General features: G+C 43.4%; 1 protein-coding gene across 1 annotated transcript; it reads right to left on the bottom strand.

The window, feature by feature from the left end:
- Nucleotides 1-12496: 12496 nt before the first annotated feature.
- TMSB4X (thymosin beta 4 X-linked) lies at nt 12497-14629 on the bottom strand. The gene is made up of 3 exons (XM_065538525.1): nt 14568-14629; nt 13362-13477; nt 12497-12944 (listed from the first exon to the last, which is right to left on the bottom strand). The coding sequence occupies exons 2-3, from the start codon at nt 13459-13461 to the stop codon at nt 12910-12912; spliced, it is 135 nt and encodes a 44-aa protein (XP_065394597.1). The 5' UTR covers nt 13462-13477; nt 14568-14629; the 3' UTR covers nt 12497-12909.
- Nucleotides 14630-19303: the final 4674 nt, after the last annotated feature.

Genomic DNA, 19303 nt, shown 5'->3' with positions numbered 1-19303 from the left:
ACAGTGGCTATCTCTGGAAAATGAGTTGAAAGTTAGAGGAACTTTCCCTTTCTCTTTCAGTCCATTCTATACTGTTTGATTTATTTGAAATAAATAAATATGCATTATTCATAATAATGTTAAGTTTAAGAATATTATATTAGGAAGATGATTTATAATACCAACTGCGTAAGAGGAGGGGACATTAAAACTATACTATATATTTGTTTTTGCATATATATCGGAGGTTAAACAAGAAACTAATAAAAAGCATTATCCCAAGACAGTGAGGGCGATCAGTCGAATGGGAATGTATTTTTCATATTCTTTTGATATTTGAACCACATAAATGGATGTGTTCCAAAAAGTTTAATAATTAAAAACACTTTTAAAAGATCATCTGCTACTCCACCCTAAAAAAACACAAGAGAAAGTTTCTATTAATTGTTATTACATATTGAGGACTCTGCCTCTTTGGAGGACAAGTCTCACTAAAATCATAAACTTTTTCTTTATTTCCATAACAAACTCATGGTCAGGGTGTCTTGAAAATGACTTTAGGGGTGAGTCATTGTTCAGGTATGCAGCTGTGTTAGCACTGGCCTTGAGACTCAGATAATACAGGGCACAATTGTTATAAGCAAACAGCAGTACGTGGATGAAGATATTTTTTCCAGGTAGAAAATGGAAGAGGGCCAGACACCCTTGAAGTGCTCTACCTTTTCACTCCTCTCACGCTAGTGTTAGGAAGGTGTGTTTGACCAGTAGAATGGGCGATATTTGTTTAAGGTGATGTTTGTTTAAGGCTTACGGAAACGTAGGCACCTGACCAAAGTCAATCCCGCAATTTTTTTTTTTTGAGACGGAGTTTCACTCTTTTTGCCTAGGCTGGAGTGCAATGCTGCAGCCTCAGCTCACTGTAACCTCTGCCTCCCGGGTTCAAGCAATTCTCCTGCCTCAGCCTCCCGAGTAGTTGGGATTACAGGTGTGCGCCACCATGCCCGGCTAATTTTGTATTTTTAGTAGAGACAAGGTTTCTCCATGTTGGTCAGGCGGTCTCGAACTCCTGACCTCAGGTGATCTGTCCACCTCAGCCTCCTAAAGCGCTGGGATTACAAGTGTGAGCCACCACGCTTGGCCAAGCTCGCAATTCTGAGGCCACCTCTTGATTCTCAGAGAAAGAGCAGAGGCCTTCTTCCTATGGTGCAGTTGCAGAAATGACAGTTCTGAATGCTGTGCCCAATTATTCCAGTTGTGTTTAGTTTTCCTTTATAATGCAAACATCTGTTATCTAGCAGGAACCTGAAAAGGATCTGCCTCTACCTGATTCCTCGACACCTTAAGCCTTTGTTGTAGCTCCACAGAACTAATGACAGAAATTTCTCTGCCAGATTATGAGAACTGAATAATATTTGTGGTCAATCAAAATTAATGTTAAAGATTTAGTATGAACTGAACATGAATGTGGTTTACATACATGCATCTCTATTCTCTTTTAAAATCACAGTCGTAACACATGAGAATGTCAGTTGCAAACAAGCCCTAAGCTGACTCTTAAAGACTGAAATGACAGCACAAGCTTGCATCAGCCACATTTTCAAAGTCTTTGAAAATATTCCTTGCAACATTGCACCTCTATAATGTTGTGTCTAGTCAGGCAGGATAAGCCCATAGGCCTACATATAGAAGCTACTGTTATTTTTATTATTGTTAGCATATAAATTTTGAAATGACATTTTTGTTGGTTTATACATACAGGTTAGAACATAAGAAAATGGTAAGTCACATTAGGAGAAATGATAGGGGCCAGGCACAGTAGTTCATGCCTATAATCCCAGCATTTTGGGAAGCCAATGCAGGCGGATCACCTGAGGCCAGGAGTTCAAGACCAGCCTGGCCAACATGGTGAAACCCCATCTCTACTAAAACTACAAAAATTAGCAGGGTGTGGTGGCATACAACTGTAGTCCCAGCTATCCGGAAGGCTGAGGCAGGAGAATTGCTTGAACCTGAGGGGCGGAGGTTGCAGTGAGCCAAGATCACGCCATTGCACTCCAGCGTGGGTGACAAAGTGAAACTCTGTCTCGAAAAAAAAGAAAGAAATGATAGTGTCATAAATTCACCGTTTTTGCTGACATCATAGAAATAATCAATTCAGGCAGGAATCATCAATAAGTGCCAAAACTACTTGGTGGAAGTCTGAGGAAGAACAGGAGACTTGAGCCTGAGCCTCCAACTATCTTCCCCCAGGTTACTTACTAATTACGGAGGGAAAAATGATAGCCTCACAATGCAGAAACCTGGTGGCAACCATCTAGACAAGTGATCCATGTTATCAATGAATGGGACAAGTCAGCAGCACGTGCATCCTGATGTGAGGCACCAAGAAGGACACAACATCCTTTATCAGTTTTCCTACCCCAAATTATCTGACTCTAATCACGAAAAAAACAACAGGCAAACCCAAAATGATAGAAATTCTACAAACCACTTGGTTCATATTCTTCAAAAATGTGACTGTCTTGAAAGACAAAGAGCAGCTGAGGAATTGTTCCAGGTTAAAGAGACATGACAGCTCAATGTGATGCATGATCCTGGATTGGATCCCAGATGAGGAGGAAGAAAAGGGCTGTAAAGGACAATGGAACAACTGGCAACATTTAAATATGGACTTTATATTAGATAACAATATCACAGCACTGATGTTAAAATTCCTGAATTTGATCATTGCACTGTGGTTATATAAGACAATATTCTTGTTCTTAGGAAATATAAGCTGAGGTACCTTCAAAGGGTTCAGAAAATGGTTCAGAAAAAAAAGAGGTGAGAGATAAAGTAAATATGGTAAAATGCTAACAATTAGTGAATCTAAGTAAAGGGTATAGAGAATTCTTTTAACTATTCTTGCAACTCTTCTGTAAATTTGAAATTACGATTTTTTTTTAAAGTTAACACAGTGAGTCACATGACTTCTTGGGAGAGGAAGAAAGTAGCACCATGTTCTAAGTCTATGCTGAGACACTGGGCCCTGAAACAGAAGCAAGAGTTGGAGCAGGAATGAGCAGCTATCTAGGGTTTCTGTGTTGCAGAGACAAGACGAGGTGAAGCTCAGAACTCCAAAAAAATCTAGAAACTAAAGACCTAACCTCTAGTCTGAAGGGTGAAATCAGACACCAAAAGAGGTAAGCAAAAGATCCAAACCAGTGAGCAGCAACACTTATGGGGTAAGAGAGAAAAGGCAATCAGAGACATTGGTGGAATAGAGAAGTCAGAGACTAAAAATGGTGAGAGAGGAGAGGGTTTCAGAAAGTAGACTGTGGTCAACACTGTCAAAAGCTACTGTATTAGTCAGGGTTCTCTAGAGGGACAGAAATGAGTTTATTAAGTATTAACTCACACAATCACAATGTCCCACAGTAGGCCATCTGCAAGCTGAGGAGCAAGGAAAGCCAGTCCAAGTCCCAAAACTGAAGAACTTGGAGTCTGATGTTCGAGGGCAGGAAGCATCCAGCATGGGAGAAAGATGCAGGCTGAGAGGCCAGGCCAGTCTAGTCTTTTCATTTTTTTCTACCTGCTTTATATTCTAGCCATGCTGGTAGCTGATTAAAGGTGCCCACTCAGATTAAGGGTGGGTCTGCCTTTCCCAGTCCACTGACTCAAATGTTAATCTTTTTTGACAACACCCTCACAGACACACCCAGGATCAATACTTTGCATCCTTCAATCCAATCAAGTTGACACTCAGTAATAACCATCACAGCTACCCAGAGAAAAAATTAGCTAGGCATTGTGGCATGCGCCTGTAGTCCCAGCTACTCGGGAGTCTGAGGCAGGAGGATCACCTGAGCCCGGGAGTTGGAGAGGCTGCAATGAACCAAAATTGCACCACTGTACTCCAGCCTGAGTGACAGAGTGAGACCCTGTCACACACACACACACACACACAGGCTACAAAGAGGTCAAGTAAGAAGTATTTCATGTAATAATAGTGCATTGATTTGTGAACTAAGAGGCTGTTGCAATAATAAAGGAGACCATATATTGAGCACCTACAATATACATATTTCCTTCAACTCTCACAGCAACCCCATGTGTCATGGCCATCCCCTTCTGCATTGGGCAGGTGAGAAGAGTGAAGCTCATAGAAGTTATGAAGTTTCTGCAGGGTGGCACAGCTAATAGGAAGCTGACCAGGAACAAGTGACAAATTTTGAGGTGACAGCATGGCAAAGTGTATCATTTTATCTGTTAGTACTAGCCTGGGTGAAAAGATGGCAAACAGGTTCTTGGAGTGGATTCAGGACTGGGACATGAAGGAAGATTTCAGCCGGACATGGGGAGGAGAGGGCTTAAAATCAATCTGAAGTGAGTGATTAGGAGTCAAACCTAGACAGAGAAAAGAAAGGAATTGAGGCCATAAGCAGGCAGGAGGTTGGGGGATGGAAGTCTTGACAAGTGTGAGTCTGACTCACACTGAGAGAAACATTGTACATCACAGATCAGTCATTTCTCTCGCTCATAAATAACTCAAACAGAAGTTTGATAAACAATAGTTACCCTTACCATGCTGAGGAGTTCTGGTAATTCTTGCTTGATTTATTTTTAGTGATTTATTTTGTCTTGTTGTTGTTGTTGTTGTTGTTTTTAATTTTTGTTTCCAATGCTGGCAAGAATCAATAAATTGATTCCCTACGACACAGCCTGTGGTTTGAAAACCACACTCTGGATAGGGTGTGGCCTGAAGTGTGGTAGCGCTGGGGTGGGGATAGAGGTTAGAATGGTAGCCATCTGTCTGGTTTGGATCTTTCTCAGCCTTCTTTTCTTGGCTAAGCCTGGCCCCTTACAGTTTTCCCTCAGCTGCTCCTGTGGTCTAAAGCCCTAACTCACCCTCCCAACTCGAATGAGATCCTACTTGGAAACACCTGTGGTACAAAGAATGGTGGCAGGGGGCCAAGTCACAACCAGCCTTGGCCAAACCAAATGCCTTAGGCATTCTAGACATACATAAATGTCAACATCATACATAGGTATCTGTCAGCTTCCAGGAGAGGAGAGAGAACATGAATCCTCCCTGTTTCAAAGGAATATGGTCAAAAGTGTGGAGTAGCTTCTTTGGGGCAGATAGTTCTTAATGTCTATGTTAGATTTAATTGACCTCACCTCCTTCTAATCTGAAGGATTTATTATTTGAATGGGTTGAGGACCTAAATGGATTGCCTTTTTGGTATCCATCTCTCCTGTTGGGAAATTTCATAATTTATTTCAGAAAAGAAGCCCTGATAGGCGGACGGTTCCAAACATCAGAAGCCAATATGTTTGTTCTCGATGCATGTTGCGTGTATATTTATACATCTGTTATAACACGGAGCTTATACAGAGAAAGTCAGTGGAACCTTAGAGGAATGCCTTAGGAATGCACGTATGGCTTTGAGAATTTACGTTTGCATATATGAACTCACGGTGCTCTCACCTTCCTAGCTCAAGTTACCAATAATGTTTGAAATGACAAGTTCAGGGTTATATAATTACTATCCTTTCTTCAAAAAAACCCATTCAGATTATATTCTTTTTTACTCTCTTTTCTTTTAAATTTTGCGACTGGCCTCTCTAATTACTTAGGGTAGTATATATACTTCTTTTCCCACATGGTATTTTTCACTGCTCTTGAGGAAGCACCAACTGTTTTCTGCTATGACCACCTGTGTTATTCATCCCTGTAATCACAGGAAACATATAACCAATTACAAACCTTTCATTTTCCTTCCTTCCATACCCCTTTCTCTTCACCCACTTACGGGTCCTATAAGTTTTTCCATATTGGTCCTTAAATCACTGGATAATGTTCTGATTAATGTCGAAAAACTTCAGTTGTCCTCTCTCCTTCCACAAACCCACTCATTCGGTAAAATGTCCCTGCCCACAGTGCTGACCGCCTGATCACTTCAACCTTCGCACTACAGTGCCTCTACTAGACAACCCACTAATGACAATTTATAGTGGGTTAAATAGCAGCCCTCCCCCCACCAAAGATCTGTCCATATCAAATCCCTGGAACCTGTGAACGCTAACTTACTTGGGAAAGAGTTTTTTGCAGCTGTAATTAAGGATCTTGAGATTAGATCATCCTGGATGACACAGATGGGCCCTAAATCCAATGAGAAGTGCTCGTATAAGAGAAAGACGAGGAGAAGACACAGACGCAGAAAAGGCCACATGAAAATGGAAGTGGACATTGAAGTGACGCAGTCAAAAACCAAGGAATACCTGGAGCCACTAGAAGCTGAAAGTTGCAAGGAAGGAGCCTCTCCCAGAGTCTTTGGAGGGAATCTGGCTCTGCTGACACCTTGATATCAGGCTGCTGGCTTCCAAAACATGAGAGCATACATTTCTGTTGTTTTCAGCCCCCAAGTTTGTAGGAATTGGTTACAGCTGCCCCAGGAACCTAATACATGATTGAAGACCAGCTTTTAATGTATAAACCTTAGAGGCACTGCAAACCTCAGAGATCTCCACACAAAAATGTAATTTTAACCATTTCAAATTGATTAAACTTCTTTCCACTCCAGTATAAAAGTTGGTACCAAATGACCATGAAGTGTTCATAATATAGAGGTGTTACAAGCCCATCTTTTCGAAATGTGGACCAAGAAATACCAATAAAAGTAAGATTTAGCACCTTCTTGTATGAGGTTGCTGCAACACTGATGATGTCAATAAGCTTTTTCAGTGACAAGTATGGACAGTCTCTTCTGCACCCTCCTTCCCTATAGCTACATTTCTAAACAACAAGGGTCTACAGACTGCCTCATGTGGATGAAATGATTTTACTTCTAATATCTCCCAATTACCTAAGGGTAATTTTCCAACTCCTTAGCCTGGCTCAGGGGCCCTTCACAATCTGGTTCCAGTTTATCTCCTGGCTCAGTGTCTTACCTGGCAAAAATGGAAGCTGGGTGAATCATAGTTGAATAAATGAATGGATATCTGGCTCAGGTCGGATACGGCTGTTCATTTGCACAGGTTTGCCTCTCCCATAGACCAAGAGTAGGCCCGGGCCTTATTCAACTTCCTATTCCAGCAACTTGGAAAGAGCCAGGCAAACACTAGGTGCTCAGTAAATGTTTGTTGAGTAAAGAATGACTCTTTCTAATTAGCCAGGCATGGTGGTACACACCTGTGGTCCCAGCTACTCAGGAGGCTGAGGTGGGAAGATTGCTTGAGCCTGGGGGGTCGAGGCTGCAATGAGCCATGATCGTGCCACTGCACTTGCACTACAGCCTGGGTGACAGAGTGAGACCCTGCCTCAAAAAAAAAAAAAAAAAAAAAAAGAATGACTCTACCCTCCAAGCAAGCCATCATCATTTTAAGTAGAAATAACCATGTGGCATTCCATATATATTTTTTAATCTTATGAAATATTTTTGTTTCTAGATTAAAAAAACGCTATCACAAAGTCTCTGTGTGGCCAAAGGTATCAGCCACTTACAGCACTCAATGTGGTAATGAGGAAAGGCATAATTCCTGTGGTTTGACAATAACGTGACAGGAATAGCTCCAACTGCTTTGAATAGATTATTGTCCCCCTCCATTGAAGTTCCAGACTGTGGAATCCTACTAAACAAATGCGACCAGCCCTCAGCCAGCCAGGTGCTGTGCTTATGGATACAAGTGGTCATCATTTTGCTTGGTTCTCTGAGGGATTTCAAAATTTGAGCAACCATTTCAGCCCCCAACAATCATACGGTTGAATGGAAAGAGAAGGCAAACAGAGGAAGGGGAAGGATTTAGCAATAAGAAGTATTTCTTTGGAGATTCAACTTCTAAGCCACAAAATCCTAGCAAAAGATAGATTTTAAAATGCTATCTATCCAGGTTGGGTGTGGTGGCTCACACCTGTAATCCCAGCAGTTTGGGAGGTGGAGGCAGGGGGATCACTTGAGGCCATGAACTTGAGATCAGCCTGAACAACATAACAAAACTCTGTCTCTACTAAAAAAAAAACAAAACTTAAATTAGCCAAGCCTGGTAGCACATGCCTGTAGTCCTAGCTACTCAGGAGGCTGAGGTGGGAGGATCACTTGAGCCCAGGAGTTTGAGGCTATAGTGCAGCTATCATAGAGCCACTGCACTCCAGCCTGGGCAAGACCCTGCCTAGAAAAAACAACAACAACAACAACAAAATGCTATTCATGCAGTCCATTTTTAGATCTTTGGGCATTCCTCAGAAAGTATTCTCAAAAAATAACAGGCAAGAGTTATCATGCCCAATCTTTCTATGCTAATAGAATATTTGATTGCAAGGTGAAGAATCAGTCAGTTTCCTTCAAACTTCACTCACCATTGAACTTTTGGAGGGATTTGAATTAATCATTCTAGATGTATTTGGAAACATGGTCACTGTAAAGCAAAGAATAGGTATTAAACCTCATTTAGAAATCCAAAGCCCTTAGACTCATCATGTACCCTAAAAATGGAAAAGAATAATTTTAATATTTTCCACTTGGAGTCAGATGAAAAATGCATCTCGTAACTAATGGAGGGCACAGAAGGGCAGGGACTACATCTTCTTATTTACAACCATGTCTCTGTGGCAAATGAAATACCTGGCATGAACTGGTGGAGTGAACTAATGATCCAGTGCTCTGGCTTCATAATATGGAGTTGGCTATAAGTATTGATTCAAATCAGCACAACTGGCCGGGCACGGTGGCTCAAGCCTGTAATCCTAGCACTTTGGGAGGCCGAGGTGAGTGGATTGCCTGAGCTCAGGAGTTTGAGACCAGCCTGGGCAACATGGTGAAACCCTGTCTCTACTAAAAAAAAAAAAAAAAAAAAAAATTAGCCCTGCATGGCAGCGTGCGCCTGTAGTCCCAGCTACTCGGGAGGCTGAGGCAGGAGAATTGCTTGAACCTGGGAGGCAGAGGCAGGAGAATTGCTTGAACCTGGGAGGCGGAGGTTGCAATGAGCCGAGATCGTGCCACTGTACTCCAGCCTGGCAACAGAGCGAGACTCCGTCTCAGGAAAAAAAAAAAAAAAAATTCAGCACAACCAAGGTCAGTGGCAAATTACTGTTCAAAGCTCTTTAAATATATTTTTAAAAACATATTTAAAATTGTGATGTCTAACATGACATTCACATGTTCAAAGGGACCCCAAAACCAGCATGTTAAATGAAGTCTTGACTGGGCGTGGTGGCTCACACCTGTAATCCCAGCTCTTTGGGAGGCCGAGGCAGGTGGATTGCTTGAGCTCGGGAGTTTGAGACAAGCCTGGGCAACATGGCAGAAAAAAAAAAAAGAAAATTGGCTGGGCATGCTGGCGCATGCCTGTGGTCTCAGATACTCGGAAGGTTGAGGTAGGAAGATCTTGAGCCTGAGAGACGGAGGTTGCAGTGAGCTGAGATTGCGCCACTGCCCTCCTGCCTGGGTGACAGAGTGAGACCCCATCTCAAAAATAAAATAAAATAAAATAAATAAATAAAGTGAAGTCTCCATCAAGTAAGGGGAGAAGTGTATATTAAAGCCCTAATATGTGTCTAATACTATGCAAGGCGCTTTGGGGCACAGAAGGAAGAGTACATGGTGTATGCACACAATGAATGTAGCATGCACCAGACCTGCCTACAAAAGTTTCAGAAGCCAGGAGCAAAGATGGTACTAGCACGACAATGTGATTAGAGAAATAAAATGCTATGCAAGTGTCCAAGGAAAATATAAACTAGGTAAATACAGGTCTTAGAAACATATTTTCTTCCTAGCTTGCTTTGTTGTACATCTCTGCCTTACATTTGTAATTTCACCCCTTCTCATTACATACAGAGAAAACCTAGTTGAGTCCCAAATTGGTGTGTTTGATTCTCTTAGATTGCAGTGTAAGCTACTCTTGAAAGCGTAATCTAAAAGAAAGAATTTGGGGAGTGTGGAGTGGGGAGGGTATTTTTTCTTATTTTCTTGCTAGGCTAGTGAAGGCTACTAGGGTAAATGAAGCATTGAGTGCTTTCAACGTTCTTAAACAATGTTTTAAGTTTACATTCTTGAACAAAGAAAGACTCAAGATTTTTTATTTTGACTTTTTGTCTGTAATGTTGTCTCTAAAATGCACTGTTCTTTCTAGTAAGCACAAAATTGACCCCATATGTTTAGAAAAAAATGCAAAAATATTTTCTTTTTGTCTCTTGAGGAATTAGATGCTTCTTTAGGGGGAAAATAAACAGACCTTCCTTGTGCATTTAAAAGAGACAATACCTGATTCTGACTATAATGGGTCTCTTACACAGCCGAGAGACTCAAGGTTTGTTAAGATTTTGAATCCCCCCTCCCCCCCATACACACTCAATCTTTGCATACACAGCCCAAAAGCTGTGTTGTTCTCCCAAAAGAATAAAAATAGCTTTAAAATTCCAACCACTGGAAGGCTGGAAATATGGCTGTGAAGGTTGACAAATTTGCGAGATTTCAAAATGAAGCCAGCTCAATCTCAAAGGTCCTTTAGTTAGTCTCTTTTTATTTCCTTTATTTTTGCTTTGTCTTGATCAATTCAAAATTTGCAGAAATCCCAGACTAAACTGCGTGACCTTCAGGGCTTACTTAAGCTACCTTGGCCTGTTTTCTCCTGTGGGGAAGAGAAACAGTCATAGGGTCTCCTTCAATCCCAACATTCTCTCATTCTAAGGGTAAACCTAATGTCCCCTTTGTATCTGTGAAAAATACTGTCGACTCCCAAGTTCTACGTAGCAGGAACATATATCCCCACACTGATTCATAAATACCCCCAGCCCTTCTGGGAAGAATCTCTCTTGGGAAAAACAAAGAATCCCCCGTGAAAATTTAGAAAATAAATAAATGGAGTCTCTCCCATCCCCAGGTGCAGCAGTTAAGTGTATAGAGTGTGATATGGGCAGAAGAAGCTTCTGAATTTCCCCATTCCACACGTCAAGCAGCCTGAATTCAACCTTTACCAGATTTTTTATCTTATTTTTATTTTTTGCTATGTTTTAGCTTTGTCCCTTTAGGAGAGAAAGGCCTTCTATTCCATGAATCATCCCTTTTCGTAAATGTTCCTTCTTCAACAGGAACTCTGGAGCTGTGTTAATTTCTTAAAATCTTCTTTCGTCTTTGCATTGTTTGAAAAAGGCACACAGCAAAAACCTACGTGGGAATGGTTTCTCTTTGTGCCTTGGGCATTTGCACTGTGCCCACACCCTTCCTTATAGGCAAGAAAAGAAAACTGCAGGGCTCCAGGCCCATCTCCATCTTGAGATGGCTCCAGAGCCTTTGTGCTTACTTCTCTCTTCACCCAGCTGAGCGGGCTGTGGCGCTTCAGGTTTTGCAGCAGCCTCTGCAGCAGCGGGTACGCACCCCTTCCCTTGCAACGCAGAGCAAGGCTTCTAGCCTGATGGTCTACTTGATTGTCTAAACCACAGGTAAATGGTTTCCTGTGCATTTCTCAAAATAAGTGTTGAGCAAAGGAAATGAAAGCAACCAGTTTAATAGTGATCAACAATTTTCCCTACCCCTCCGCTTCAAAGAGGGTATTTTCATAAGTCGGTTTTGAGAGAAAAATGTTTAACTTCTTGGACATTTGCATTGTAAAATTTAGCTTTGCAGAGCATTCAGTCAACTAAAAGCCTTCTTAAATGCTGTTTCGGCTTAATAAAATTGGTGCTTATTTAAAAAAAAATTCTCCACCCTTCCCTACAGAACCGAGGAATCCATTAAGGACCTTATAGAATGGCAAATCTTTTTTAACTCTTAAAAAATTGATGTTGTTCCCGTCTTTCCGCACCAAGGACTTTGCTTTTACCCATCAGCGAAAATAACTTCCGATGATTGAGAAGTTATCAAGGACTTAAAGACCTAAATGTGAGTCAATTAATTCCTGCTGGATTTAAACTTAGTACAAATCTCACCTGTGTCCTGCTAGTGTCCTTTAAACCCAAAAGATCGAATAAGTATCTTTTAAATCCAAAGATTATTCAAACTAAGAGGACTCAATAAATTTAAAATCATGTTCACTAATGGTTAACTGTATTCATTAAAGCAATTGTAAATATTGAACTCTAATATAGAAACCGGCCATTAGAAAATGAGTAAGCAAAAGTCCTAAATTCCTTAACGCAGCTGCTAAAAATGTAATTTTTACTCGTCTGTTAATACTAGCACTTGGTTAAATAACCAAGTTCAATTTGATGCCTGAAATAAGATACTGTGCTGTAAATTATCACCTTCATTTTCTTGAGCCGTGCAATAAATGCAATGTCAGCTTATCAAAACCCGTAAGAACTGCAAATATATTTTTATTAAAGTTCTCATACAACTCATACTAGGAATTCAATCAGCCTGAGAAAATGATCACCTAGTATAGACAAGGTATTTTGCATACCTGGGTGAAACCCATTTCTACACCATAAGGGAATTTATCCAGTCACCAGATGCTTGTCCCTCCCCAGTGGACCAAGAGGTTAGGCCTCTTTGCAAAGGTTTCATCCGCGATCCTTCCAGAGACCAGACACACCAGCTAAGTTTTTAAACTTTTTATTTGCATATTAAAAAAATTGTGCATTCCGATAATTAAAATCATTTGAACAAAAAAAAAAATGGCACTCTGATTAAACTGCATTACAGCCTGCAGGACACCTTGGGCCAGCTTGGTTTTACTCTAGATTTCACTGTCGTCCCACCCCCACTTCTTCCACCCCACTTCTTCCTTCACCAACATGCAAGTTCTTTCCTTCCCTGCCAGCCAGATAGACAGATGGGAGAGGCAGGCGCGGCCTTCGTTGTCAGTAGTTCTTTGATGTGAAAGGGGCAGCACAGTCATTTAAACTTGATCCAACCTCTTTGCATCTTACAAAGTTAAACAGCTAAAAGAAGTAAAATAAGAAGGCAATGCTTGTGGAATGTACAGTGCATATTGGCGGCGCACGCCTCATTACGATTCGCCTGCTTGCTTCTCCTGTTCAATCGCTGTGACCAGAAAAAGAAAAAAAAAGATGGAGGGAGATGATTAAAGGATTCAGTACAGACTACTATAAAGGGCTTTCATTTAAAGCATCTTTTCAAATCAAACATTCTGCAAGGTATTCCATAATGGAATAAAATATGTATATTGAATATACTAAATAGAAGTATATTTTAACGGACAAATGTGTTTTTATATTAATATGGCATATTAAATATTCCATAACTAAATTACTAAAGCCCTGTGTTTGTTGGCTGCAAAACCATTTTTAATTAACCTTTGCAAGCCACATTCATCAGCTGTCGGCTCTTCCCCCGCACTCCCCCCTCCCGAATTCTTCCCGCGGCCCCTCCCAGCCTCCCGCCCTCCCACCGGCCGCTCCCACCCAGCCTTTCTAAAGATGGGGGTGGGTCGGAGCTTACTTTCTTTGGAAGGCAGTGGATTTTTCTCTTGCGTCTCTGTCTTCTTCAGTTTCGACTTATCGAATTTCTCGATCTCAGCCATATCGGGTTTGTCAGACATGGTTGCGGAGGAAAAGCTGCAGGGAGCAAGCCAAGAGCGAGCGTGAGGAAGAGCCACCCACCCCCAGTGTCTCTGGGCTGGGAACTGCGCTTCTGCCCTGCGACCCGCAGCCTGAAAACCCTTCTCGCCCTCCTTCCGCTGCCGTTCCACACTCACGAGCTTCCTCTTTCTACAGAAAAAGGGGCGACACTCCCCGCGCCCCTCCTCCCCATATTTCAAAACGCTGGGGACCAAAGAGGGCGGATGCCTCTCAAAGCCGAATCTTGCAGAATAAAGGAAATTGACCAATGCGAATTGTTCATTACAGCGTTTAAAATTAAAGGCTGGCTAGGACAAGGGAATAGGAAAGCCACTTCCGAATTCAAGTGGGAAAAATCGGCAAGAATTCTTAAAATGGAACCCAGGCAGCAAAAGCGTTTCCTTTTTCTAGCCGCGGCCTCTCCGCAAAGGATGCGGGCCGGATCTGGCTTTCTCGTCCTCTCACAAAGGCGGCGGCCGCGGCTGGAGCTTCCGACCACCGCCCTACCCGCTTCCTCGCCCGCGCCACAATGCAGCCCCGCACACAAAGCGACTGCCGCGCGCCCCGAAGCCGGTCTTGCCTGCTCTCCCGGCAATTCGGCATCCCTGGCACACATGTCTCTGCAAGAAGGGCTGTGAAAATGTCATGGCACAGCCCCACCGCCGCCAGGCTGCACAGATGCAGCCCGCGCAGCCGTCCGAGACTGGGAGGAGGCTCGGGGCTCGGGAGATGAACCTCAGAACAAAGGACCTGTCTGTTCTCCCCCATCTCAGCCTCCCAGGCAACGCACAATACCTTTGCGGGCAAACACTAAGAAATTTTTTAAGGTCCCCTCCGAGCAGCACGGCAAAACGCCAGTTTTTCGGTTTTGTTCTTAAATCATCGATTTTCCCACCCCATTACCCAGCATCTAGGGTGTTTCGCACCCCCCCAGCTCCCCAAAGCAGCCTGCCGCGGGAGAACCACTCAGGCTCGGCTTTAGGAAATGCCTTCACAGGGAAGCGGATGATGAAAGGGCGAGCACCGTGGGAAGGGGACTGAGGCAGGAAGGCAGGAGGAGGAAGGAGGAAGGGGCCCTGGGGCTCACCGGAGCGAGGCGCACGAAAACGAGCGAAGTCTGGTCTGCGCAGTGGCCACCACCGAGTTGTCGGGCGGGGTGCGGCGGGCGCCGCTTTATGGGCGCTCCTATGTAAATGAGGTGATGTCACCCGCCGGCCCGCTTAACTCCTTCGCGCCGCGTCTCGGAACGGCATCCGGAGGCCTGCCAGGCTTTTGGGGAGCCCTACCCCCACCCGGGGTCCACTAGTGCACCCTAACCACAACATGGCGAAAAAAATAAATGAGCAAAGCACGCTCCAACACTTCCTTCATAACACATTTTCCCCTTTTACGTTTATTTCATTACGATGAATTTTTGCAACAGCAGCGCAAAAATTGCTCTTGGGGACCAGTGCATAATAACTAAGGGTCGGGGTGGCACCTAGGGTGACAGGCATTCTTTTATTGCGAAACTGCCTTTGTCTACTGTGGACATCTCCACACAAGGGCGCGGTGTCTCTCGCTGGAGAGCCTGGCCGGCTGCAGGGGTACGATTCCTGTGACTCAGCTTTCAGACCAGTGGAGGGCATGCGCCCCACCCCGGGCCTCTTTGTCTTCCTCGCTGGCGTTCCTCTTGCCTTGGGTGGGACGTAAAGCACCCTTAAGTGATTTTAAAAGAGAAAGTTTCATCACTGTAACATCCATATTGTTTCATCAGCATAATTTTTGTGACCACTCAACAGTAATATTTGCTGGGTGTAGGGTAATTTGTCTGGAGTTTATAGGGTAAAACACCTCCCTCTTAGCAAAATAAGTCAAGCTCAAGCTCTGCCATTGACTTTACTGCCTGGCAATGAGGAAGTTCTTTACCTTCCTCTTCCTTATTTTCATAAATTATAAAAGTGATGGCTAAGGAGGCCTGCGTTGAATTCCGAAGACGACAGTTACATGATCTCTAACATCTTAAGGTGAAATTCAAAAATCAAATTATATTTTCAAGGGAGCGTTTCCAGCACTAGAACATCTCTGAAGTGCATCTGCATCTGGAAATATAAGAAATTCGGGTAGAGGGAAGCAGTTTTCAAAATGGCACCTGACTCTGTGAATACCAGTGACCCACTTGCTACTGAAAATTAGTTACAAATACCATGGCACGCGCCTGCAAATGGCGTGTGAAAGGAAAAAGACTCCCCGGTTATAAAGAGGCCTAGCTGTGATTATTTCTAAGAAACAAGGCAGTGTGCAAAATATTCCTTCTCCTTTTCCGTGGCCTGGGGAAATGTTTCTAGAAACCCCTTGCTAATCATTTTTATGGCACAGGCTTTTGTCTCGCTGGGGATTAGAGTCAACCTTATATATAGACCCTTGAATGCCACTGCCAGCAGCTCGGACTTCCCCGTTTCTTCATCTACTTGACTTCCTTTTTCCTGGGGAGGAAGGAGGTGGGGGTGAGCAGGGGCAGGTGACCGTCTGGTTCCCTAGTTAATGCTCTGCTGGGTGGCTGCCTTCCTGGCCTCCAAATGGGGCACTGGACCTGTTCGTGCATGCACCGAATGTCACCTGTCTGGTATCAGTCCCCCGCCTCAGTTCCATGTTGGGAGTCCACTTCATCGTTGAAACACAGAAAAGATCTTGCAGGGTGCCTTTAGAGCTGGCAGCTGCTGTTGTACCGACACCGTTTCCGCAGGTTCTGTGATTCCATTTCCCCTCGCCCAGCTGCTGTCGAAAATCATTTCTTTCCTCCCAATGTCTCCTGATGACAAAGGAGTGCCACTACCTTCTCCTGGCTTCTTCTCCCAAGGGCCTTTCCTCAGAAAGAGTTAGGCCTCACTGAAGCAATTCTCCAAAGGAGATGGACGAATGCAAACTTGGAAATGTCTGGAGAAGTTTTCCAGTGCAGTAGCAAGCAGCCTTCCACTGTGCTGGAACACTGATAGAGGCCAGGTGGGAACAGAGAGGAAGAGAAAGAGATCACTGCTTAAAGGAAAAGAGTTCCCATGATTGGGATTGACCTGCAAACGGGTCAGGAGACAGAGAGAGACACGAAAGGGAAGGGTGGTGCAGATACAAGGAAATGCAAACCAAAGGAATATTCTTAAAAGTTGCATGAGTGGCCATGTGAATGAATCTTTCTGTGCTGGAGTTTTCTCATCTGTAAAATGGGTTCATTGCAACACGGACCTCACAGGGTTGTTGGGAGGATTAAATGCTTCAGACAGTGCATGACAATTAGTAAGCTCTTTCTATTGTTATTATTCATATTATTTAGGATGGAAGGTTGAGGAAAAATAATAAAATAATTGTCTGTGTTTAGAATTAAAATTTTTAGGTGTCTTGATATTATTTCTCCTATACATTTATATATTATTATATATTATTTCTATATAATTAATATATATGAATATATATTATTATTTTCGCTTACAAAATGTTGATAGAAGATCTTTTGGTAGTTCTACAGCAAATACAAAATGATGACTCCTGTCAGTTGATACTTTCTAAGAGTCAGGCATTGTAACAGAAGTTTTATATTTGTTTTTTCCTTTCTTCCCCACCGCCTTTCCATAAGAAGTTTCCAGATGGGGAAACTGAGGCTTAGAAAGCCATCATTGGGTTACATCAGCTGGTAGCCACTCTGTTGTATATGCCAAGAGCATACAAAAGTCCTCCCCGCATCCTCTTAGTCTGTACCCGAGAATCACCAGGAAGAGTGTGAGGAGCTAAGCTGTTGTGCTTTCCACAGTGTCTGGTGGATAGTAGTTGCTCAATAACAGTTCTCCCACTGCACTGAATTGATTTTCTTTTCTTTTCTTTTTTTGAGACAGAGTCTCCCTCTGTCACCCAGGCTGGAGTGCAGTGGTGCGATCTCGGCTCACTGCAACCTCCACCTCCCGGATTCAAGCCATTCTCTGCCTCAGCCTTCCATGAATTGATTTTCTTACATGAGGGAGGTACTTGAACTCAGGTGTTGAACCTGTGACTCCAATTGCCTCGCTTTCTTCTCCTCAGATAATTAAATCCATTTAGTCTTAATGTTCTAGATGTCAGAATGTTCCAGGATCATTCCTGCCCCAGGCAGTTACATTTATAAGTCTGTTAGTATGTGCCGGGCACAACTACCATTGAGGTAGGAGTTTTCGATACCAATTAAAAAGACAGAGGCATACAGGGGCAAAGGAACTGCCTACAACAGGTGCAGATGTTGTTCCCAGTGAGACCCACCCGTTCCCCCCCCCCCCAAAAAAAGGCCTTGGGTGACTCTGGGTTGTATGGTGCACTCTGGCCCTGGGGCTCTCTGGTGAAAGATAAGTAGAGTCCACTTTGCCCCTGTCCTGTCTTCCTCATCTCACGGGCCACAGCGCCCCATGAAAAATGTGCCAACATTGCCTACATTGAAAGGCGGTTCCCCTCCAACCCTGTGCCTGGTGGAACCCGGAAAAGGTGTCAGGGGATGCAGTTTTATTTTGCTTTCCAAGGCGGTCCTACGATAGAGTCGTAGCTATTTCTAACCGTGGAGAAGTTGGCTAGAAGTCTGAATTCATGAAAATGAGTTATATTAGTTTGAACCTATTTAATTTTGTGCCAAGAACTTACCAGAAGAAGAGAAGAAGGAAGAGGAGGGAGGAACAGAAGAACACGAACAAAGCTGAGCTCCCAACTCTTGCTTTCTCAAGCCCAGATCCCTTTGTCTGAGTTTCAGGGCCTCCTATCATTTGCCCCACCTGCCTGCACCCCACGTTCCCCTGTGGCCCCTGCAGTCTCCATCTCGTCTCCCTCACAGCGGAGCCCTCCTTCCACTGATTGGAATCTAAATCCCCTTAAAGACACAGCCTAAGTACCCCCGTGAATAACAGGAAAAGGAAAAGAGAAAGGATATTTAGTAGAGTAGCTATATCTTGTACCCTCAGTTATAAGCCCTTTTAAACAATATCTGATTTCATTCTCACCCTATGGAGTGAGTAGTAATATCCCCATTTTACTACTAAAGAAATTGAGGCTCCGAGAATTTAAGCAATTTGCTCTTAATCAAAAGCCCAGGTCTGTCTACCAAGTCTTTCCACTGAGGCCTATCTCTGCCTTATCTTTAGTTGAAGTATATTTCTCCAGGACTCCCACCCAGAACGGCCCCACATGGTGCAAAGAGAAGGGCGAGCAGGGGGTAGCAGGAAAGCAAACAGGAGTGAAAGAACACCCTCGCCTGTGCTCAGTGCAGAGTGCCGTGCTGCTAATTGTCCTTTTTGCTTTATTGATCCAATGGAAACTTTACAGCCAAAAGAAATGTAAAAGGGGATCTCATTCAACCCAGTTTCTCTTCTGTGGCTTGAATTTTCCTCTACAACATCCCCTCCAAGTGGTTACTCAGCCTCCACACAGCCAGGGAACAATACAGAAGCAAAGAATTTTCAAGTTAACGCAGGGGGCAATGAGTAGCTTAGCTTGGCAGGCACTTGCGTAAAATGAGAGAAAGTGACAGGAAATAACGCTGGGAGCCAGGCAGGGGCCAGGTTGTAGAATAATGATAGTAACAATCATGGCTGTAACCATAGCAGTAATAACAGCAAGTGCTTTCTGAGTGCTTTCCATATACTGGGGAGCTTTCCATGTAGTATTTCTTGAATCCTCACACAATCCTATGACAGTGGCACCGTTATTTTCCTCATTTTGCAGATGAGGGAATCCTAGAGGGATTAAATAACTTCCCCAAGAAAACACAACGCAAGCCAAAGATAGGATTTGAACTCAGACTGGCTGGCTCAGAAGCCGCCTCATTTAAACACTACTCTT

The sequence above is a fragment of the Macaca fascicularis genome, chromosome X (assembly GCF_037993035.2).
Source record: "Macaca fascicularis isolate 582-1 chromosome X, T2T-MFA8v1.1".
NCBI lineage: Eukaryota > Metazoa > Chordata > Mammalia > Primates > Cercopithecidae > Macaca > Macaca fascicularis.
Note: the sequence above shows the minus strand (reverse complement) of the source record. Positions and strands in the feature narration are given on the sequence as shown.

Excerpts from the sequence above, each read along its gene's own strand:
- TMSB4X (XM_065538525.1), bottom strand. The coding sequence starts at position 13,461 with ATGTCTGACAAACCCGATATGGCTGAGATCGAGAAATTCGATAAGTCG. Across the intron at positions 12,945-13,361 it reads TCCACTGCCTTCCAAAGAAA|CGATTGAACAGGAGAAGCAA; the intron begins GTAAGCTCCGAC and ends TTCTGGTCACAG.